General features: G+C 38.2%; 1 protein-coding gene across 1 annotated transcript; it reads right to left on the bottom strand.

The window, feature by feature from the left end:
• Positions 1–363: 363 nt before the first annotated feature.
• On the bottom strand, positions 364–17,432 carry LOC123654678 (integrator complex subunit 5). Its single transcript, XM_045590570.1, has 17 exons — positions 17,217–17,432; positions 16,495–16,642; positions 16,301–16,411; positions 14,487–14,659; positions 14,026–14,146; positions 13,266–13,442; positions 12,613–12,771; positions 11,824–12,136; positions 10,651–10,819; positions 8,648–8,762; positions 8,040–8,263; positions 7,511–7,669; positions 6,785–6,901; positions 3,294–3,462; positions 1,463–1,602; positions 903–987; positions 364–561 (listed from the first exon to the last, which is right to left on the bottom strand). The coding sequence occupies exons 1-17, from the start codon at positions 17,430–17,432 to the stop codon at positions 422–424; spliced, it is 2,736 nt and encodes a 911-aa protein (XP_045446526.1). The 3' UTR covers positions 364–421.
• Positions 17,433–24,198: the final 6,766 nt, after the last annotated feature.

The following is a 24,198-nucleotide window of genomic DNA, read 5'->3' as shown; positions in this document are numbered from 1 at the left end:
TTGTTGTCTTCCTATGTAAAAGTAGTAGTGATGGATGTTATTTTCACTTTTAGGAATTTAAAACTTGGTTCGTTTGATGTTGGGGCAGTGCAAAGTATTCTATCGAATCCCTTATCAGAATCTGCTAGAATAATTTTTGATTTTTATAAATTATCCCTTGTTGATTTATGTAACTAGATTTTAGTAATTGAGGTATTTTTGTTTAAGTTTTATTGTGCGTGTTACGATTACTTTGGAAAAGTTACAATGGGCCTGGCGTATCCATGTAGGACAAAAGTCCCTAAAATTAATAAAAGAGTTAAAAAAGAAGTTTAGTAAACACACAGAGTAAATGCGCGTTAATTAATAAATAAAACACAATCATAAAAATCACTTAGGCACTTTATTTGTTACATATTTACAAAATATATTAAAAATAGTCTCAACTATCTTTCTCAAGATTCAAAAACATTATTGGATACATGTGACCCAACTTTGAAATTCTTTTCTGTATAATTAATCTTAATGTATCTGTGTATGTCGCTGGGGGCTTGCAAGTGGAGGGGTCGCGCCAATGAAGACCTAGAAAAAAAATTATTTAAAAAAAATTATAACATAATATATCTCTAACAGACATACAAACTATAAAACTCATGAACAAATGCCTTTTCATTGTATCCGTGTAGACAATATTTTTTTAAATGTTATACTAATCGGACCGTTGCTATAATTAAAATTAAAAAAAAAAATCACAAATTCGAGTATACAAATTCTTGTAAAGAAATCGCCTCAGATAATTTACAGGGCAGTTGAGTAAGGCGTTTATTTTGTTATAATTGTGTTAGTTTTCAGGCATTGTTATAGTCTACTTTATTTTTTTCCTGATAAGAGTTTATAAGCTTTTTATAAAATATATAGTATACCTGAAGAATCGCATGTAAATAGCGCAGGTGAAGGCACGTGATCTCTGGTGTAATTCCATATACAGTCTCTTAGAACCTGGACAATCTGAAATTAAAATACATATATGTTAAACAATTATAGCTTATATACATAATATACAAAATTGTTTACCATTAAATATAAATTTAAAGTGACAAACAGTATGTAAAGGTTTTTATACTAAGCAACATGTCTTCTTACTAAGATCATCCTAAATTTTATATGAAATTTTCATTAATACAAACTTTTGCAGGTTTTTTTAGTTAGTGATATTTCAAACATTATGCAAATAGTTTTTAAATATATATCATCAATATGTATATATGTATAATAAATGCTCAGAACTTCTGGGAACGCGCTGTGTTGATAGCAGATAAAGCAGAAAAAGGATTAACAACACGCTTGTGTTGTTAACCATTTATCTGCTATCAACAGTTGTGCGGTCAGCGTGGGTTGTGCCCTTACTGCAGACATCCAAAGATTACGGCATAGCATCAGGTATATGTTTTTTGCCAGCCTAGTTCTAAAAAGAAAAAATTACCTCACTAGGTGTCAATTCTGGCGCCAACTCTAATATATGACTCAACGGATGAGGTAACAATTGTCCCAACGTCATCACTGACAGTAGCTCTGTCAGTGCTGCCAGCTCTCTAGCCATTTCCGCTGATTGCGTATGGCGATCTACAAAAAGAAATATCTTTTAAAAATACCCAATTACTTGTAAAATTTAACTTAAAAAGCAACATGTGTTATGTATACTATGATAGTGTGTGATTGTATTATGTTAAAAAGAAAACAAAAATATACAATTAATACATACAGATAAGGAAATATTTCATATATTTTCTTTATTATAATATGAGAAACAAACACATATTTATATACGTGAAATCACTATAGTAATGTGGAATATAATACTTAGCTATTCTTTGGGATATTACATTTACTGCAGAGACAGCCTATGATACAAAAAATTTAAAAAATGTAAGTGGTTGACATCAACAGTTGACACCAGCCAGTTACACGTTTTAAATTTTTGCACACAAAATTACGAAATTGTAGTAGAGTTAAAGAACAAAAATCTATTTAAAAAAAAAAGAAATAGTTACAATACATATTTAAGTAACGCAATTTCAATAATATGAGTAAATATTCTCGCAAGAGAAGAGAAATCTTCCTTGCTATTTATCCCAGGTGTCCCAGGGTCAGCTTTGCTATATTTTTTTAATATAAGTAAATACATTATACGTATATAATAATTATACAATAGAAGTAGAAGTAGTGTAATTGTGAATTTAAGCAATTTAAAAAAAAAAGTTGAGCGCCATCTACATAATTATGTATTAGTGATTATTTTCATTTTGCTAGTTTTGTGTTACTATTGCTAACAACTTTATATATGATTAATTATAATTTAACTTTGTAACTTTAATATGGACATATCACGAAATGGTGAACAATTTAAAAATATTTTTTGTTAATTAAAAATCAAGCTTAGAAAAATTACGTCGTATTGATAGTCCATAAGTATTCTGAATAAAATATTAGAATAAGTAATACTTTTCAAACGCAATTTATGTTTTTTTTTTTACAGACATTATGAAAATATTTTTTTTTTTATTTAGTTTACAAAAATCGATATATATCGACCATCAACACAACAATAATTATAAACAAACATGAAAATAATCACATCAAAGAAATAAAACAAAACAAAGGCAACAGACAACACTGTAATATAAGTTAAATAACAGTGTAGGATAGCACGACAAAAGAACACTGGAGTATTATATTTTATATTATATAAGTCGTGAGGTGTCCTTGCGGGACAGTGGGGTATGACACAACACGGGGTAGGAGCGGGGCCCAGCGGGGCGAGTGTAGGAGGGGGGGCTAGCGGGGCGAGTGTAGGAGCAGGGGCCAGCGGGGCGAGTATAGGAGCGGAGGCCAGCGGGGCGAGTGTAGGAGCGGGGGCTAGCGGGGCGAGTGTAGGAGCAGGGGCCAGCGGGGCGAGTATAGGAGCGGAGGCCAGCGGGGCGAGTGTAGGAGCGGGGGTCAGCGGGGTAAGTGTAGGAGCGGGGGTCAGCGGGGCGAGTGTAGGAGCAGGGGCCAGCGGGGCGAGTGTAGGAACGGGGGCCAGCGGGGCGAGTGTAGGAGCGGGGGTCAGCGGGGTAAGTGTAGGAGCGGGGGTCAGCGGGGCGAGTGTAGGAGCAGGGGCCAGCGGGGTGAGTGTAGGAGCGGGGGTCAGCGGGGCGAGTGCGGGAGCGGGGGCCAGCGGGGCGAGCGTAGGAGCGGAGGCCAGCGGGGCGAGTGTAGGAGCAGGGGTCAGCGGGGCGAGTGCGGGAGCGGCGAGGCGGCGCCCAAGCGAGTACCGAGGTGCGCACGCGCGCGGTGGAGCAGCGAGGCGGCGGCGGCGCGCAGCAGCGCGGAGGCGAGGCACAGCGCCGGCCGCGCGCGCGCCGCGCGCCGCAACGCCGCGCGCGCCACGCCGCAGCGCTGCACCGCCGCGCGCATGTACAGCTCGCGCTCGATGCTCACTTGCTGCGGGTGCGAGCCACGTTAATGTTCACGCCGACCGTTCCAAAAGTATTTAAAAGAGGGCTATGCCTTAGATTAAGAACCATCGAATTATGGGGTTTTGGGGGTTGGGGGGCAGAGGTGAAGGGGGTGCTACACTAGGTAACACTGCCATCATTCGGAAACCAATGGTAGTGAAGATATCCAAAACCGAATCGGAGCACCCCACTATCCACGTGGTCTTGGTCTTAATGTTCTTTAGAAGCCGGAGGCGCGGAGGGAGTGCAGCCCTCGCATGCAAGGGCGGAAGGGCTGCACTGCCCGCAGCGCCGGAGCCAACCATTATTCTAACCTCAAAGGTTATTTTTTTTTTAATTTAATTCAATATATTTTTATTTTTACTTAATTATTGTTATACAGGGTTACTTGTAAAACACCAGCATCCTCGCAGGACAAGATAGCTTATATTATGTACAACAACATTTGTTCTACGACTTTTGAAATAACTCAATACATTAATTTAAAATGATTTTTTAAGTTTTTATTGTACTGTCCTGACATTTGTAAGTCTATGTTTCATTGATTCATTCATTGTCGAAAGGACGACGCGACGCTCGCGCGCGCTTGCACTGCTAATAATAATAATAAATAACACTTACTCTGCCCGATAATTCTAGTTAATAAAGTAATTCTAGTTAATAATATAAAATGCTTGGTGGGTTTGTAGGCAGTATCACAGTATGTATGTCGCAGTGACTTAGGTAAATGTGTATGTACAAAGAGCAACACGGATGTGTATGTAGATTAGCTATCTGAATTCTGAAAATCCAAAATATGTGAAAATTATTGACGTAGCTAATTATTATTCTTTAACGTTTACTAAGTTTAATTAAACCAATTTAATATTCAATATTGGTAGCTAGGTATAATTTACTTTTCATTGTGTAATGCAGGCGTATTTAAAAAGTGGAATTAGCGTGTTTACAATAATTAAAATATAAAAAATAATTGACAATAAAATAATATTTACAAACTAAATTCCTATTACCTCTACATCGCGCACACAGCGTTCAAAATAGTCACCATCACAACCAACACACAGACCACACTAAAAATCAGCTGTTCACTAACACGTGCTAACACTTCCGAATTAGTTTTAATTTGATTGAACGCACAAATTATTTTGTCAATGAGCATGTCACCGCTCGTAATTTCGCGACCACACCATAGTTTTAATGTGTCCCCATAAATAAAAGTCCATTGGTGTAATATCCAATCCATCGACCGGTAACATTGTCTCACGGCTGTAGGTAAGTTCAGATACCTAGCTGCATATTACCGACAGGCTTCCGATATATTGTCATCACACCTAGCCAGCATCCTCACCATTTCCGTGTATTCGACATTCGAATAGCGGTACGCCATGGTTATAAAATTACTTTAGTACAGATACAATACATCGATCGATACTAGTAAAATAAATACGAGTGACACACAAAATCGTATGACGCGGGCGCATCAAAGTCGCCGCGCCGACTGCTTCGGCTAGCGAAATAGTTCAAGTTCAAGGGCGCTAGCGCCGCTCCGGCCCTTCCTTCCCCCCTCACATTCACACCCGCAAGTAGTAACTGTTTACCTAATATTTGGGATGCGCGTAGAGTTTATAACATTCAAACGAAAAATTAAATTAATATTTTTTTTGTATGAAAATAAAATCTAATAAATTATCAAAAGTCGTAGAACAAATGTTGTTACTTATGATGTTAGCTATCTTGTCCTGCAAGGATGCTGGTGTTTTACAAATAACCCTGTATATTCAGTAACAACTATTAAAAATGAACTTAAAGATTGAATATTTTTCGTATATAACAGTAAATAATTAAAAGTCTTAGACCTTTACCGTTATTTAGACAAAAACAATGAATTTATGCTTACATTGCTTTGGAGCGAAACGATAAGTGGCGCGCAATTTTTTTTAAAGCGTCCATCTCTCAGTCGTTAAACATCAGTTGTATCGTTTGTTAAAAAACCGCGTGAAAACGTTAAATTAACGTCAGAAATGTGAAAATAACTTGTGAAATGTGAAAATAACTTGTGAAATGTAAAAATAACTTGTGAAATGTGAAAATAATGCTTGTGAAATGTGAAAATAACGTGTGAAAGCTGCGAAATTCTTTTTCTAATCTCAAAACTTTAACCATGGATATCTCCATAACCATGAGGTTCATGGGGTGCCACTTGGCAGTGTTACAAGGGGTAGCGTACCCCACCCTTTCTCCCATCTTCCGCCAAAGTCCCGAAATTCGATGGTTCTTAATCTAAAGCTTTACGTAAAAGAGAAACTGCGTAATACTTTTCTGGTCGTCTGTTCCTAAAGTAAGCGACTTAATGCTTGTGTTATTGGTAACAGCTAACTGGTATAGCTAAATATTTCTTTTTAAATAAATATACATATAAATAATACAGATATAAGTATATCGATACAAATATAACACCCAGACTCAGGAATCGAACCCGCAACCCGCCGAGCTAAAATTAAGAGCTAGTCAAAGTTTGTGGTATATTCTCCTTAACGATAACTAATTTAAAAAAATATAACTATGTATATTTGATTTTGAGTAGTCACCAATGAGTTCAATTCCATAAAGCATTTAATCCCGATTATTTTTATAAACACCTAACGACAGTCATTACACATATTATTCTCCCTACAGTTGAGAAGCGAGAAAATTCAAATTATTTTTTTTACATAGAGATGAACCCTGTGCCCAGAAGTGAAAATCTACATGATAACACAGTGTAATGCAACCCTATAAAAGTTTAATGCTGGAACACTAGGTACTGTGATACAATTGTGAAAAATAATAACAAATACCTTCTATTAAAAAATCTATTACAATATGTATACCAACTACAGCATCTATAATATAAAAATGAGTCGCTGAATGTGTTGCTAAGCGCAAAACTCGAGAACGGTTGGACCGATTTCGCTAATTCTTTTTTTAAAATATTCCCTGAAGTACGAGGATGGTTCTTACGGAGAGAAAAATTCAAAAAAAAAATTAAAATTTCCTGAAAAAGTCTAAAAACAACACTTTTCTATACTCCCATACAAAAGATTTGTGATAATACTTAAAAGTCAATTTGAAGTTTAATACCATACGATAAAGTTTGTGTTAGGCGATACGAAGTTCGCCGGGTCAGCTAGTATATGTATAAGACTAACAACGCCACATATCAAATTTAAAAGGAAAAACTGGGAAAATACAAATCGAACATATAGTATAGTTTCATTTAATTTTAACTGTCAACTTTTATCATAAAAATCTAATAAATAACTACCTACCTTAGTAAAATCTTCATCCGGCCAGGGTAATCCATTATACATAACATCTGGTGACACCAATTCCACGAGCAGTAGGGATATTGATGTGCAGCCTTCAACTATGCCACTGTTTCCATCCTAATAAAAAAAACACAATCACAACATAGGTTAAGGATAAATATTATTTTATCTGGTATATAAGTTACTGATTCATTAGCAGGGGATAAAACAGACTAGCAAATAAAAATTTATGATAGACAAAACGGAGTTTGATTAGGGTATATTAAATTATACAAAAAAAATATATATATCTGTTGGATACCATCAGTCAGACATCTTTATCACCGACCAGTAATACAGCCCTTTTTTATTTTAAATAACAAAAGCAATTAGGCCTTCTAGGAAACAATTAACAGGATAATCGTCTTTATTGAAATTTAAGCATCTTATTTTAATTTTTTTTAAATGAAACTTTTATTATATCGTCCCAAAATTTTTTGTTCATTTATCACATGTCGTGTGGCCGTGGGAGTAGGGATAAAGTGAATGGCGTATGGCAGGGCAAGGCCAATATGGCAGCGCCCATAGCTCGCATCAGCTGACCGTGTAGCTATAATCTTACTTATTCGTGTAAGTGTTCTGTGGCATTTGTATTTTTATCTGTGTATTAATTTTAATGTTTTTATTCACTAAAGTTTCACTTGCATCGTGGTTTCATAATACCGGACAATTCTTTTTTTAACTCACCATACATGACATAAGCGCCCCCATGAGTAATTCATTATTAAGTGTGAGTATGGGCGGTGCGTCCTCCCCTTCTTGACTGCCGCGTTTACGAACACCCTTCCCTATAATACCCGCGTGGAATACTGATGTGTGACTTTGTGTCAATTGGGTTATTGGACCCTGAAAAAACAAAGTTTGTAAACTTTGTTACATTGAAGTCGTTTTGTTTGTACAATTGAAGTCAAGACTTCATATCAACAAGTTATACGTGGGTAGTCAAAAAATAGTCAATTAAAAATGCATTAAAGACAACAATAAAGTACTAGTCAGATCTTGGTCAAAACCATCAAACAAATTATCAAAATTGGTATTTAACTTTTAACCACCAATTTTTTATTTTATTTTATAACAGTTATTAAAATAAAATGCAATAGAATGAGAGAACCTCTTTTTTCTACCTTGATTGATAGATTTCATACAACAACGGAAATTAATTTAACGCCATCGGCAATATATTCGTCATGAATCAGATTTAAAAATATTAACTCACATGTTTCTGATTCATATAAATCAGTAGCTCCTCATTATGCCAGTCTCTTGGCGACGCTATTGTATTAGCAACTACTGTTCTACTGCCGAACACTTTATCTTCTCTAAACATGGCGGTCTCCAGTAAATCTCTTAACGCCACAGCGCGGGCCAGTTTACTGTGTAAACATAATTTACGGAGTAAGCGACTTGCGGTTTGTACTCCTCGAATTTTGGCCATTATATCTGCAATTTAAAAATATATTATCTATTTTATTATTAGAGCAACAGAAGTCAAAGCCTGTTTGTTCATGTATACAATTGATTGTAATTCTGGAAGTCTAAGTTATAATCTGATCCAGGCTTTATCTTGTTATATCGTATGGCTCACTGTCTATATTATAAAAAATCAGTGAAAAAAAAATATCATCACAGCAGCCTTTCGCAGTCCACTACTGGACATAGGCCTCCACAAGTTCACGCCAAAAACGGCGCGAACTCATGTGTTTTGCCCATAGTTACCACACTGGGCAGGCGGGTTGGTGACCGCAGGGCTGGCTTTGTCGCACCGAAGACGCTGCTGCCCGTCTTCGCAAAAAAAATATAGGTTATAAAAAATTTACAACTCACCTTGTTCATGTATGCATCTGAAGAAGTATTGTACGGTTGCCTGTACGACTTTTAAGATAACTTCAACACTCGGAGGTGGAGACTTCGTTCCCGACATGTCTATATTGTCCAATACCTGTACATGAATAAGAATAGTTCATTATTCAATTTCTCGAATTACTATTTGTTTTATGAAGAAAAAAAAAGATATAATGAAATAAAGAGAAATAGGAGAAAAATGAGGATGCGTAACGAGGAAAATATTGGTTTTAGATTTTAGAATATAATTCAGCTTATAGTAGTAGTTCAGTATCCTATATCCTATACTATTCTGGACATTAGGTGAAGCTTTATCTATATTTTTTAGCGCCGCGCTCAGGCGGCCCGCGCCGGCCTCCGCGGCGCGCCCGCCCAGCGGTGGGACAGTTAGCGGCCAATACGCACCTCGGCGAGAGCGTGGCAGGTGGGCATGTCGGGCGGCGCGGCGGCGGGGGCGGGCCGCAGCGTGCAGGCGCGCGCCCGCAGCGCCGCGCTCAGGCGGCCCGCGCCGGCCTCCGCGGCGCGCCCGCCCAGCGGTGGGACAGTTAGCGGCCAATACGCACCTCGGCGAGAGCGTGGCAGGTGGGCATGTCGGGCGGCGCGGCGGCGGGGGCGGGCCGCAGCGTGCAGGCGCGCGCCCGCAGCGCCGCGCTCAGGCGGCCCGCGCCGGCCTCCGCGGCGCGCCCGCCCAGCGGTGGGACAGTTAGCGGCCAATACGCACCTCGGCGAGAGCGTGGCAGGTGGGCATGTCGGGCGGCGCGGCGGCGGGGGCGGGCCGCAGCGTGCAGGCGCGCGCCCGCAGCGCCGCGCTCAGGCGGCCCGCGCCGGCCTCCGCGGCGCGCCCGCCCAGCGGTGGGACAGTTAGCGGCCAATACGCACCTCGGCGAGAGCGTGGCAGGTGGGCATGTCGGGCGGCGCGGCGGCGGGGGCGGGCCGCAGCGTGCAGGCGCGCGCCCGCAGCGCCGCGCTCAGGCGGCCCGCGCCGGCCTCCGCGGCGCGCCCGCCCAGCGGTGGGACAGTTAGCGGCCAATACGCACCTCGGCGAGAGCGTGGCAGGTGGGCATGTCGGGCGGCGCGGCGGCGGGGGCGGGCCGCAGCGTGCAGGCGCGCGCCCGCAGCGCCGCGCTCAGGCGGCCCGCGCCGGCCTCCGCGGCGCGCCCGCCCAGCGGTGGGACAGTTAGCGGCCAATACGCACCTCGGCGAGAGCGTGGCAGGTGGGCATGTCGGGCGGCGCGGCGGCGGGGGCGGGCCGCAGCGTGCAGGCGCGCGCCCGCAGCGCCGCGCTCAGGCGGCCCGCGCCGGCCTCCGCGGCGCGCCCGCCCAGCGGTGGGACAGTTAGCGGCCAATACGCACCTCGGCGAGAGCGTGGCAGGTGGGCATGTCGGGCGGCGCGGCGGCGGGGGCGGGCCGCAGCGTGCAGGCGCGCGCCCGCAGCGCCGCGCTCAGGCGGCCCGCGCCGGCCTCCGCGGCGCGCCCGCCCAGCGGTGGGACAGTTAGCGGCCAATACGCACCTCGGCGAGAGCGTGGCAGGTGGGCATGTCGGGCGGCGCGGCGGCGGGGGCGGGCCGCAGCGTGCAGGCGCGCGCCCGCAGCGCCGCGCTCAGGCGGCCCGCGCCGGCCTCCGCGGCGCGCCCGCCCAGCGGTGGGACAGTTAGCGGCCAATACGCACCTCGGCGAGAGCGTGGCAGGTGGGCATGTCGGGCGGCGCGGCGGCGGGGGCGGGCCGCAGCGTGCAGGCGCGCGCCCGCAGCGCCGCGCTCAGGCGGCCCGCGCCGGCCTCCGCGGCGCGCCCGCCCAGCGGTGGGACAGTTAGCGGCCAATACGCACCTCGGCGAGAGCGTGGCAGGTGGGCATGTCGGGCGGCGCGGCGGCGGGGGCGGGCCGCAGCGTGCAGGCGCGCGCCCGCAGCGCCGCGCTCAGGCGGCCCGCGCCGGCCTCCGCGGCGCGCCCGCCCAGCGGTGGGACAGTTAGCGGCCAATACGCACCTCGGCGAGAGCGTGGCAGGTGGGCATGTCGGGCGGCGCGGCGGCGGGGGCGGGCCGCAGCGTGCAGGCGCGCGCCCGCAGCGCCGCGCTCAGGCGGCCCGCGCCGGCCTCCGCGGCGCGCCCGGCCCAGCGGCTCCGCAGCGCACTCACCCGCCCCGACCGCTCCCACCTGGGAGCACAGCACAGATCTTTTTAAAATAAATAAACACTTCACCCTCAACGGACCTCAGTATAATTTACTCCTCAGGGGTCGACCTCCCACCTCAACACGCGTCTCAACTCACACCTGGGGATACTTAATTTATGTAATTAAGTACCACCAAGTCTCAACACGTTGCCACAGCGGTCACAGCACTGGCTGTTGCGCTGTCAGCCGCGGGTCGAGCCCCGCTCATCACAGAGGCAGACATTTGTATTGACCATATAAATGTTTGTCGTGGTCTGAACGTCTGTGCTTGTGTATTGTGTATGTTTCCGAATCCTCGACACAGGAGGAAATCCTACTGAAGGCCGTTGAGTGTGAAGCGTTTATTTATGTAATTAATAATAAAACGCATTAGGATAATATCCTGTAATGTTAGATGTATGATGGAATAAATAAATAAATTGTTTAGAATTGTTTAAAAAGTAAATAATAATAAATATTTTGAACATTCACATAAGGTCGTCTGTCCCTAAGGTAAGTAGACAACGTAATGCTTGTGTTATAGGTAACACCTACTTTTTTTTTGCTAAACTACTACAACTCTACCAATAACAACAAAATAATACTGTTTTCAAGCAGTGTTGTTTTCCTGTTGGTGAGTAAGGTGACCAGAGCTCCTGGGGTGAGTTGGGAGTAGGGTCGGCAACGCGCTTACAATGCTTCTGGTGGTGCAGGCGTCTATAAGCTATGTTAATCGCTTACCATCAGGTGAGCCCTACGCTTGTTTGCCGACCTAGTTGTTTATAAAAAATAGCATAAGAGAGGACTGTCAAAACTACTTTTCGTGGATTTTTAATGAGATGTAACAAAATTTCTACAACAACGTTACCCTGTCACAACCTACGAGATAGCGACAAGTTATCAAACAATATACATACATATAAAGAACATAATATCATTATCTTAATTAAAAAAAAGGAGAGTTTATTCCTAAATTTAAACATAAAATATAAAACAATCATACAAACCTCAACAACTTAACGATATTCAAACAAAAATGATGCAAATAAGTTTTCGTATCTTTTGACACCTTATCCTCAATAAAAAACTTTTTTATCTGTGTATCGGAAATCATGGCGTCTCGTAAAGCATACTCCACACCTGTCTTAATAAAGTTTTGATATCTATCCGTGTCCATGTGTATGTCTGTGCCATCTGCGGGCGTGTGCATAGAAATTGTACCGGACACTATACGCACTAGGAGCGCTAATGTTGTATCGTTTCTGGAATACTGTAGCAGATAACTGATTGTGCTTACGAATTCGGATGGCAGATTGTAACCTGAAAAAATTAAATATAAATTTTAGTTATGAATATACACACATATACTATAAGTATGTAACATTTTTATTTATTTTATAATCAAATTTTGAGAAACTCATTAGTGTAGCTGTTGTGCTGTTGTCGGTATTCAGGCTGAAACCAAAAAGGTCTTAGGCACTAAAAGAAGTTCATTAATGAACAGAAAACTAATTCAGACAGTTGTTACCGAATACAGACATTTATATTGACATCTAAATGTGAACAACAAGTGACAATAGATACAAATATCCAACTACAAGCAACAGAAATCGTCCTGATAAACAGGCATGCACGCACACACATAGTTTTTAGTGTAGTAGAAACCAAAAATAGCTTATAGAAAACTGATTCTTATTGCAAAGTTTAATTTTTTAAAGACATTGTACAACTCCAGAATACCTACTTTATTTATAACTACTCATTTTAATGATGTCATTTTAATTACAGTAACTTACAGACTAAAATAAGTATCCTAGCGATAGAATATTGCTCCAGCTGATTGCCTATCAAGAGTTTTTCTCTTATTATGTTTATTTCCTCGGCAGCACTCATCACTAGCGGTATATTCGCATCAGGGAATAAGCACTCATGTTCTAGCTTCTGCAACAAATATTCTGAAACAAAATTTACGTTATTAAATAAATTTCATCATACATAAAATCTATATTAGATGAGTACTGATTCATAGGCTAGTAAACGCAGACACGCATACATGTACGTAGGCACGCAATCAGACACACACGCATAGATATAAACGAAAAATATATATCCGGATAATTTCACCCAATAAGTGCCTTTTAAATAAGTTCCCGAGTCTGACTCAAATACAATAAGAAACAGATTCCAACAAAGCTCGCAAGAACATAAAATAAACTTTCAAGCGCCTCAGAATTAAAGTTTAATATGTATTAAGCTACATGAACTAAATAGATGAAATGTATCTAGGCACTTATTTTCTTACTATTTTTTTTATGTTCGTTATTATCAGGACAAAGTAAATAAAAAAAATAAATAAAAAATAATAAAAAATAATAAAAAACAAAAAAAAATAATAAAAAATAAAAAAAATAATAAATAAAATTGATAAAAAAAATAAAAAACAATTCACCCAACAACTGCCTGCAGAATAGATTCCTCTGCGCGTGTCTCAACAGCAACAGGAAACAATGAACATCGGATCTTAACAGAAGTGCTACGAGTGACGACGGTCCGACGCCCTCCCAAGCGCCGCTGTGTCTGTGCGTAGCGCACACGACACATAGCCTATCCATTACCTCGTCTGTCACTGAAAACAATATTTTGCACTATTATATGAGCAATATTTGTGTGTATATTTGTTATTACGTTCTTAAAAACTTCTTAACCGATTTTGAAGACTTTTAACGATATTTATATTTAAAGTATGGCTATGTATCTTCTATAGGGAGAAAGAGGTCTAAGACCAGCAGTGGCATTTTACAGGCTAAATCAATGAATCAATCATCAATCAGTTATATCAGTAACAATTCTTTTTATCTATTTGCACATGAAAAGTTTTGCATAAAATAGTTTCGTGAAATTGCTGCCATTGGCGATTTACAAGGTGCCATCTATTGATGTGAATATTAAATATAAACTATCACAGTGGAAATAAGTGTTGTTTTGACTCATAAAAGAAAAAAATAATAATAAATTTATGATATTATTTTCTTTTAATTTTTTAGCAATCTAACTACTACACAAACATTAAAATGCACTGATTAATCAATACTAAAAAGTAATCGAAAGTATCTCATTACTGCATAAATACATTAAATTTATTTATTCAAAAAAAATGATAACCTTAAAATTCTCAACATAAGTACTAATCAACGAGATTATTTTCTTACAAGTTTGTTCAATGTCCTGTGTCAGTGCTTTTAAAACAATATCAGACTTTGATGCGAGGTTCAAAAGATACGGGATCACTTCTCGTTTCTTATCTGCTTTGCTGTCTTCCTTAATAGCTTCCTGGAATTACAGAAATTTCGGATTAAATTTACCCCAAGTGTAGGTACTATTAAATTATTGAAAATTATTTTGTAACTAATAGCAGTATTGTTTGATACATTTAGAGTCTGTTGCGCTGACACAGGTTCAGTCTCCACACATGGCATACATTTGTATTAACCATTCAGATGTTTGCCATGATCTGAGGGTTTGTGCTTGTTTATGATGTGTGTATCCGGACCCTGACACAGGGGTAAATCCTAGTGGGAATCGTTTTGTATGAGGTATTTATTTTTTTTCTATTTGTTCATTCCTTCAAAACCAAAAATAAATGTTATATAGTATACATTATGTTACTCACTTGAAACAAGTCAACAAGCGCAGCTCGGACATGGTACAGAGCCGGAGGGTGATTAGCGAGATGAGCTAATACAGCTCGTGCAGCATCCGCACCGAGAGCAAGTGCTCGTGGAGCCACTAATGCAGGCTCAGCACGACCTACCCATCCCACAGCCCAGGAACACGCTCGACAACCTTGTAAAAATAATAATTATAAATAACTAATACCTTTTTTTTATTTAATGTATTTTTTATGCATAATTTTAACAAAATATTAGCATTCTGCACTCCTTCTCTATATAAACTATAAGTGTGCGGAATTTCATACTCCTCCGTCCAGGCCAATTTTCGTAAAAAGGGGTACAAAGTTTTTGCTCCACATATTAATATATAGATAAATGATAACCAATAAATCTATGGGATTGGGTACAAATCCTCCTTTTTAAAAATCAGCTAACAATTTTTTTTCTTAGAGAACACTCATGTACATGTTTCTTGTCACTTTACTTTTTTTTTGTACAATTTTCTTGTTACTGTTATATTAGGGTAAGTGGTAGTTATATGTATGGGGGGAAAGTAATAACCCTTATCAAGCAGCACCTTGCAAACTACCAATAATTCCTTCACAAAATTAGAGTTAAGGACTCTTCACTTTGCGAATGTGGTCTTGAGGAAGGCACTCTTGATCACATTTTTTTTAACTGTCCAAAACTCGTTTTCCCTCTATGATGTTCTTCCCCCTCAGATACCTCGCCCAACTAACCTGAGGTCTCTTTTATCATTAGTTCACTCTCAGTTCATTGACATTTTATGTACATATATTAATCAAAATAACATTAGATTGTAGCACTGTTTGTCTTGATTAACCCTACTAACCAATGTTTATATATGTTTGTTTGTCTTTTGTTTCAGATACTAGCTCGGCACTTAAAATTGCGAAAAACTGGCAACAACTCAGACGTATTTCTGATTCACTTCTTAATCTTTATTTTTGATTTTACGACTTGCACTCCCACAAAGCCTTACACAAAGCAAAGTTTTCTGCCCTAACTTAACGATTCTCATAACATAAGCTAAGCTCCACTCAGATATTGGCAAATCCTTCAGGGAGCCAAAGTAAAAGAAGAAGAAGAAGAAGAAGTGGTAGTTATATGTATAGGGGGAAAGTAATAACCCTTATCAAGCAGCACCTTGCAAACCACCAATAAGTTCCTAGCAGTACCTACTGCCTCACTACAAGTAAAGCAAGATTTTTCAGATGCTTTCCCCCATCTTACTAGACTACTTTGGTCTGAGAGGGTCATCATCATCATCATTCCTGCCTATTGCAGTCCACTGGTGGACATAGACCTCCACAAGTTCGCGCCAAAAATGCGTGAACTCGTGTGTTTTGTCCCTAGTCAAAACGCTGGGCAGGCAGGTGACCGCAGGGCTGGCTTTGTCGCACCGAAGATGCTGCTGCCCGTCTTTGGCCTGTGTGTTTCAAAGCCAGCGGTTAGATGGTCGCCTCTTACGACACCCAAGGGAAGATATATTCCAAGTTTATATATTATAGGGTGGCTATATTCTTTGGTGCCGTAGCCACACAGCACTGTTCTGAGAGGTTTGAGAGTCTGAGGTCTAAGAGGGTCACACATACAAAACTTACGAAGTGAATTTGCTTATTTTCTTACTAAGTTACTAGTAGACACTTATTCATAAACGTCATGGTTCAGTTTTTGTTTGACAGAGGTACATAATATATTAACAAACAAAATACTCATTTCTTTATCAAATATTTTCTAACCTTTAATTAACGAAGATTTAATGTTTTTATCACTTAAAGCAATTGCTTACCTAGCATCATATCAATACATTTAGCTCTTTCCTCAGCATTCAGCAAAGTCAAATTTTGAGTTGTTATGTCTAACAAAACTCTCACAGGATCTGTATTTTGTAGTGTAGCATCTGAAATTTATGATAGATATAAAAAAAATTATACTTTAATATTCTAAGAAAGAACATTCACATTAAACAAATAATATACTCACTTGGTAAGTTAGCTTTTTCAGTGGCTATATCCATAATCAAATTGATGCACCACGGTGCTATGAAAGGCGCCCAGGACTCCCCCATATTGCATAGCTCCGGTCCAATCATGCTGACACTTTCCAGTGATCCGTTTGCAGATGTATCTGACTAAAAATAATATAAAAATATATTATTTAATTTATCATTTATTTTTATATATTACATAGACATATATTATTATTACATATACAAAAGTTATTTATGCAATAGTTGTCTAAAATTCTCATGTCACAATGTTAGTTAAGACACTCCTGCAAAACAGCTAGACGGATTTTTATGAAATTTTGTGTGCATATCGGGTAGACCTAAGAATCGACCAACATCTATTTTTCATATCCCTAAGTTATAGGAGGGGGGGAATTAAGGGGGTTAATAACATATATGGCAAAACGACGTTTACGGGATCAGCTAGTAATAATATTAATTGCTTGATGGAACATTATAACTCGGTATATTGATTGGTAATTAAAAGATTTCATTTATAGCTATAAAAGTTTATATAAATAAAAAAGTTGTCAATTTCAAAATGTTGTTAATAGTGTTATTTATTGATTGCTGTTGCACCTTAATACTTCACTTTGTCTGATAGAAAACTTATCAGTAACTTCAATTTAAGACAAATCTTATATATAGTGAAATAAGCTCTAAATGTAAACACAATATATGTCTAATGTAAACACACCTCGTAATCAGTTTGGTTGATCGAAACATTGACAGCCTCATGGAAAACCATGGCAAAGTACTCCAACACTGCATCTCTAGCAGCAGGAAAATTCCTCAATAGAGAAATACCGGTTTTAGTTAATTCTGGTGCATTTTGGAAGTTCCTTCTTGACACTCCATAAATAAAGTTATTTAAGTCAGCAGATAACGCAGTCGGTTTATTTTGAGTATTCATTTTATACTCGTCACATTAATGTATATAAATTGAATTCATCAACTCAATAATATTAGAACAAAACAGTAATGTTTTACACGCCGACAAATGAATTAAAATCTTCACAGAGAGCAAAAGCAAAGCAACAGTGAATTAGTTTCAGAAAACAATCGATAGATATTGTCGATACTTTGAATCTCGACTTATCAATATTCGATATTTATTTTTGTATATTATATTTGATATTTTTTAAGTGCCTCATTATTATTTGTATTATTCATTATATTTATTTTCGCAAGCCTTGCGCCAGGTGTGGCCCAAACCACAGAGTATAGTAATACTTTGGCCCAAACCGAATATACGTACTAGGGATGTATGAAAAATAAGGTTAGCCGAAATATATTAAGAACAAGAAAAATTGCGTTCACGCTTCTGAGTTTTATCGATATATTGAAATATCGATATTTTTTTTACTCTGTATGTATCGATTTGTGTGATTACCTACTTGAAAAAACTATGTTAGATTTAGAATTTACATTATCAGAATTTAAAATTTAAACGTTAAAAGAAACAATAAATTATTAAAAAACAAAAATTATAAAAAGAAAACTATTAGAATCATACTGAATGTTATAAAACTATTTAACAAATATTTTGTTTAATTTGTCTTAACCTATCACTGACCTACCAAAATAGGTAATAATTTTGCACATTTTTAATTACGCGCAATATTATGAAGTGACGAATCGATTGTTTGTACCGATTGCGTTCAGAGGGTCGTTAACATAGATTATACACTTATACAGGGTGTCCCAAAAAGTAGTGATAAGCGGAATTCCAGAGATAGGGCACCCCTTGGGGTATCCGAATCACCCCTATGTATGTTCAGCGATTTTGCATATTTTTCGAGTTATGGATTTTTTTATATGTTTTTGAGAATTTTCCACCTGAACAACCTTAAAAATTTCTAAAAAAAAAAATTTAAGACTTTTTAGAATTTTTGTTTTTGTATCTAAATAGTAATGAGCTGTAGCTTCCCGCTTAAAAGATTCAGCTTCTTAACTTTGATGGAAATTGTGAAAATCTAAGTGTAAAGTGAAAATTTTACGTTTTGAGAACTATGACTTCAATTTTCAACTTAGAATTAAAAATCTAAACAGGCGATTTTATGGTTTCTAATTAGGCTTAAAAACTTTTCCAGAGTCTCAGCATCCATAATCATAAATAAAAAGTTGTACTTAATGGGGCTACTTTTGCTAAAATTTGCCTTCAAAGACATCAAGGTGGAAAATTCTTAAAATTACCAATTTGAATAAAAAAAATATTTTTGCTCAATTTATTATTCCTTTAAGTAATCGTTATAAATAGCGCTATTTATAACGATGCGCTATTTATAACGATGCGATATTTATAACGATGCGCTATTTATAACGATAGCGCTATTTATAACGATGCGCTATTTATAACGATGCGCTATTTATAACGATGCGCTATTTATAACGATAGCGCTATTTATAACGATGCGCTATTTATAACGATGCGATATTTATAACGATGCGCTATTTATAACGATGCGCTATTTATAACGATGCGCTATTTATAACGATAACACTATTTATAACGATAGCGCTATTTATAACGATCGCGCTATTTATAACGATAGCGCTATTTATAATGATGCGCTATTTATATATATCTTCTTCTCCTTCTCGTTCTTCTCCTTCTCGTTCTTCTTCTCCTCCTTCTTCTCCTCCTTCTTCTCCTCCTTCTTCTTCTTCTTCTCCTCCTTCATCTCATTATTAAATGGAAATTAATGGATTATTAAATGGAAAATTTTCAAATTTTGATAGGAATAGGAAGGATAGGAATAGGAATAATGTTCAAAAACAAGCATCCGATTATTATAATAAAAGACGAAAATAAACAACAGTTTTATAAATTCTATATGGTACTGGTGTTTTGTACCCTAGTAAAATAGAATTAATTTGAAATCAACATTTAATACGTAACACAAAAAAATATTAAATATTCTTAATGTACATACTTGTTACTTTTGATGAAAATTAATGATAAATGGATATACAATACTTTTCACACTATTTCCACCAATTTATTAATACAAACTCTTTATATTAATAAATAAGTGGAAAAAGTGAAAAGTACATACAGTATATTATTTGATTAATAATCATTCTGGTAAAAAAATAAGTAAACAACGCCATCTGTAGTATTAGTATAGAAATAAAATTGTATGTGCACGCCATCTGTTGGTGGGGAAGGTCGTGATACATCAATTTTAATTTCTGAGTGGCGTATCTATACCAGTATCTTAATATATATAAATCTCGTGTCACAATGTTTGTCCTCAATGGACTCCTAAACTACTTAACCGATTTTAGTCAAATTTGCACACTGTGTGCAGTTTGATCCAACTTAAAAGATAGGCTATATTTTATTTTGATATATTATGTTATTATTATATTTCAGAAAAAAATAAGGTGATACGAAGTTCGCCAGGTCAGCTAGTAATAAGTATACAGGGTGTCCCAAAAAGTAGTGATAAGCGGAATTCCAGAGATAGGGCACCCCTTGGGATATCCGAATCACCCCTATGTATGTTCAACGATTATGCATAGTTTTCGAGTTATGAATTTTTTTATATGTTTTTGAGAATTTTCCACCTGAACAACTTTAAAAATTTCTAAAAAAAAAATTGAAGACTTTTTAGAATTTTTGTTTTTGTATCTAAATAGTCATGAGCTGTAGCTTCCCGCTTAAAAGATTCAGCTTCTTAACTTTGATGGAAATTGTGAAAATCTAAGTGTAAAGTGAAAATTTTACGTTTTGAGAACTATGACTTCAATTTTCAACTTAGAATTAAAAATCTAAACAGGTGATTTTATGGTTTCTAATTAGGCTTAAAAACTTTTCCAAAGTCTCAGCATTCATAATCATAAATAAAAAGTTGTACTTAATGGGGCTACTTTTGCTAAAATTTGCCTTCAAAGACATCAAGGTGGAAAATTCTTAAAATTACCAATTTGAATAAAAAAAATATTTTTGCTCAATTTATTATTCCTTTAAGGTTAAATAGTTTTGTCGGCGCTCTAGCTGGGTCGTACGTATAGAATTCGTGCGGAGGAAAATGATAAATCCGTAGACTGAGTGATATGGTTCCAAAACGATGGTGCTCCATGCCACTTTGCAAGAATAGTCAGACAACATTTAACAGAAAGATTTAGAGACAGATGGATCGGCCGTGGAAGGCCCATTGCATGGCCACCGCGGTCCCCAGACTTGAATCCAATCGATTTCTTTGTCTGGGGATATTATAAAGAAATAGTTTACGCTAAAAACATTAGCAACGTAGCGGAGTTAAGACGAAAATTGAGACAGGCAGAAGAAACAATTAAAAACAACAGAATAGCATTCGTAAGAGTTAATTAGTCCGTTAACCAACCAAAAGATTGTAAGAAAACTAAGATCGAAGATTTAATAAATATTTGGAGGTTATTTAGGTTTAATTAATAAAACGAAAAGTAATCGTCTTAAAATTATTTATTATAAAAAGTTTTCAGTATGTCGACCTTCGTGCTCGATACATGTTCTATATCGTCTTAAAAAGTTTTCTTTGAGTCTTAACATGACTTTGAGTTATAAATAGCGCTATCGTTATAAATAGTGTTATCGTTATAAATAGCGCATCGTTATAAATAGCGCATCGTTATAAATATCGCATCGTTATAAATAGCGCATCGTTATAAATAGCGCATCGTTATAAATAGCGCATCGTTATAAATAGCGCTATCGTTATAAATAGCGCATCGTTATAAATATCGCATCGTTATAAATAGCGCATCGTTATAAATAGCGCTATCGTTATAAATAGCGCATCGTTATAAATAGCGCATCGTTATAAATAGCGCATCGTTATAAATAGCGCTATCGTTATAAATAGCGCATCGTTATAAATAGCGCATCGTTATAAATAGCGCTATCGTTATAAATAGCGCATCGTTATAAATAGCGCATCGTTATAAATAGCGCATCGTTATAAATAGCGCTATCGTTATAAATAGCGCATCGTTATTAATAGCGCGTCGTTATAAATAGCGCATCGTTATAAATAGCGTTATCGTTATAAATAGTGCATCGTTATAAATAGCGCTATCGTTATAAATAGCGCTATCGTTATAAATAGCGCATCGTTATAAATAGCGCTATCGTTATAAATAGCGCATCGTTATAAATAGCGCATCGTTATAAATAGCGCTATCGTTATAAATAGCGCATCGTTATAAATAGCGCATCGTTATAAATAGCGTTATCGTTATAAATAGTGCATCGTTATAAATAGCGCTATCGTTATAAATAACGCTATCGTTATGAATAGTTCTATCTTTATGAATAGCGCGTCGTTATGAATAGCGCATCGTTATGAATAGCGCATCGTTATAAATAGCGCATCGTTATAAATAGCGCATCGTTAAAAATAGCGCATCGTTATAAATAGCGCTATCGTTATAAATAGCGCATCGTTATAAATAGCGCATCGTTATAAATAGCGTTATCGTTATAAATAGTGCATCGTTATAAATAGCGCTATCGTTATAAATAACGCTATCGTTATGAATAGTTCTATCTTTATGAATAGCGCATCGTTATGAATAGCGCGTCGTTATGAATAGCGCATCGTTATGAATAGCGCATCGTTATGACTAGCGCATCGTTATGAATAGCGCGTCGTTATAAATAGCGCATCGTTATAAATAGCGTTATCGTTATAAATAGTGCATCGTTATAAATAGCGCTATCGTTATAAATAGCGCTATCGTTATGAATAGTTCTATCTTTATGAATAGCGCATCGCTATGAATAGCGCATCGTTATAAATAGCGTTATCGTTATAAATAGTGCATCGTTATAAATAGCGCTATCGTTATAAATAACGCTATCGTTATGAATAGTTCTATCTTTATGAATAGCGCGTCGTTATGAATAGCGCATCGTTATGAATAGCGCATCGTTATAAATAGCGCATCGTTATAAATAGCGCATCGTTATAAATAGCGCATCGTTAAAAATAGCGCATCGTTATAAATAGCGCTATCGTTATAAATAGCGCATCGTTATAAATAGCGCATCGTTATAAATAGCGTTATCGTTATAAATAGTGCATCGTTATAAATAGCGCTATCGTTATAAATAACGCTATCGTTATGAATAGTTCTATCTTTATGAATAGCGCATCGTTATGAATAGCGCGTCGTTATGAATAGCGCATCGTTATGAATAGCGCATCGTTATGACTAGCGCATCGTTATGAATAGCGCGTCGTTATAAATAGAGCATCGTTATAAATAGCGTTATCGTTATAAATAGTGCATCGTTATAAATAGCGCTATCGTTATAAATAGCGCTATCGTTATGAATAGTTCTATCTTTATGAATAGCGCATCGTTATGAATAGCGCGTCGTTATGAATAGCGCATCGTTATGAATAGCGCATCGTTATGAATAGCGCATCGTTATGAATAGCGCATCGTTATAAAGAGCGCATCGTTATAAATAGCGCATCGTTATAAATAGCGCGTCGTTATGAATAGCGCATCGTTATGAATAGCGCATCGTTATGAATAGCGCGTCGTTATGAATAGCGCATCGTTATGAATAGCGCATCGTTATGAATAGCGCATCGTTATAAATAGCGCATCGTTATAAATAGCGCATCGTTATAAATAGCGCATCGTTATAAATAGCGCATCGTTAAAAATAGCGCTATCATTATGAATAGTTCTATCTTTATGAATAGCGCATCGTTATGAATAGCGCATCGTTATGAATAGCGCGTCGTTATGAATAGCGCATCGTTATGAATAGCACATCGTTATGAATAGCGCATCGTTATAAAGAGCGCATCGTTATAAATAGCATATCGTTATTTTCACGGCCCCAGGTAGTAGTAGTAATTTATTTATCAAATCCCGTGTCCATGTGTCCATGTCACTTGCGACGCCATTTTTATTAGATACTTTTTTAAGAGCACAGATTTTTTTTTAACCTTCCATCTATTTACAATCAGCCCTAAAGGGCTCATTGTAAATTTTTCTAGCTAAAGCTTTAATTAAATCTATTGAACTTTTTCTTGGACTTTTCGGAATCAGCACATCCTACAATGTGCTATCCCTCATTAATTTAACTTCAAATGAAAGCTATTCTTGATCTCTTAAGTCGGAATATACTTATCAGTATCCATTAGAGTTCTAGCCAGTTGGTTTTCGTGCCGGTCTAATTTATATTTGTACGCTTTACAGGAAATATCAATCTCCTCCTTGATTGTGGGTATTTCCAAGTATCTGTGTATTTCTTTATTTTGGGTAAACCGGGGAGCATTACTTAAAGTTTTTAAGGCTTTATTTTGAAACCGTTGAAGAATCTCAATATTTGAGTTGCTGGCCAATCCTCATAGTTCAATTCCATACATCCTTACTGGTTTTATAATACATTTATAGATCAACAGTTGTTTTCTAAACTGAGTGAGGACTGTCTTCCAATTAGCCAGTACAGGTTTTGTAGCTTAAAGTTTGCCTGATCGTTTTGGTCTTTATGTGGTCATTCAGGGTGTCAAGGTGCATCCCTAGGTATTTGACTGTAGTATTCTGAGGTAGGACAGTTCGATCAAGTGTCACTGGTGGACAGTCACCTCTTTTTCATGTAAAAGTAACGTGGGTAGATTTTGCAGCACTTGCTTTAATTCTCCATTTCCTCAACCATGATCCAACCTTTT

The sequence above is a fragment of the Melitaea cinxia genome, chromosome 6 (assembly GCF_905220565.1).
Source record: "Melitaea cinxia chromosome 6, ilMelCinx1.1, whole genome shotgun sequence".
NCBI classification, from domain to species: domain Eukaryota; kingdom Metazoa; phylum Arthropoda; class Insecta; order Lepidoptera; family Nymphalidae; genus Melitaea; species Melitaea cinxia.
This window is presented reverse-complemented; position numbering and strand designations above follow the sequence as displayed.

What these genes read in the sequence shown, in the direction of transcription:
- LOC123654678 (XM_045590570.1), bottom strand. Translation starts at nt 17,432, where the DNA reads ATGAATACTCAAAATAAACCGACTGCGTTATCTGCTGACTTAAATAAC. An exon ending in TAGGATACTTATTTTAGTCT is followed by an intron (nt 12,137 to 12,612) that starts GTAAGTTACTGT and finishes TAATTTTTTCAG; the next exon opens with GTTACAATCTGCCATCCGAA. An exon ending in CAGAATTGACACCTAGTGAG is followed by an intron (nt 988 to 1,462) that starts GTAATTTTTTCT and finishes TTTTAATTTCAG; the next exon opens with ATTGTCCAGGTTCTAAGAGA.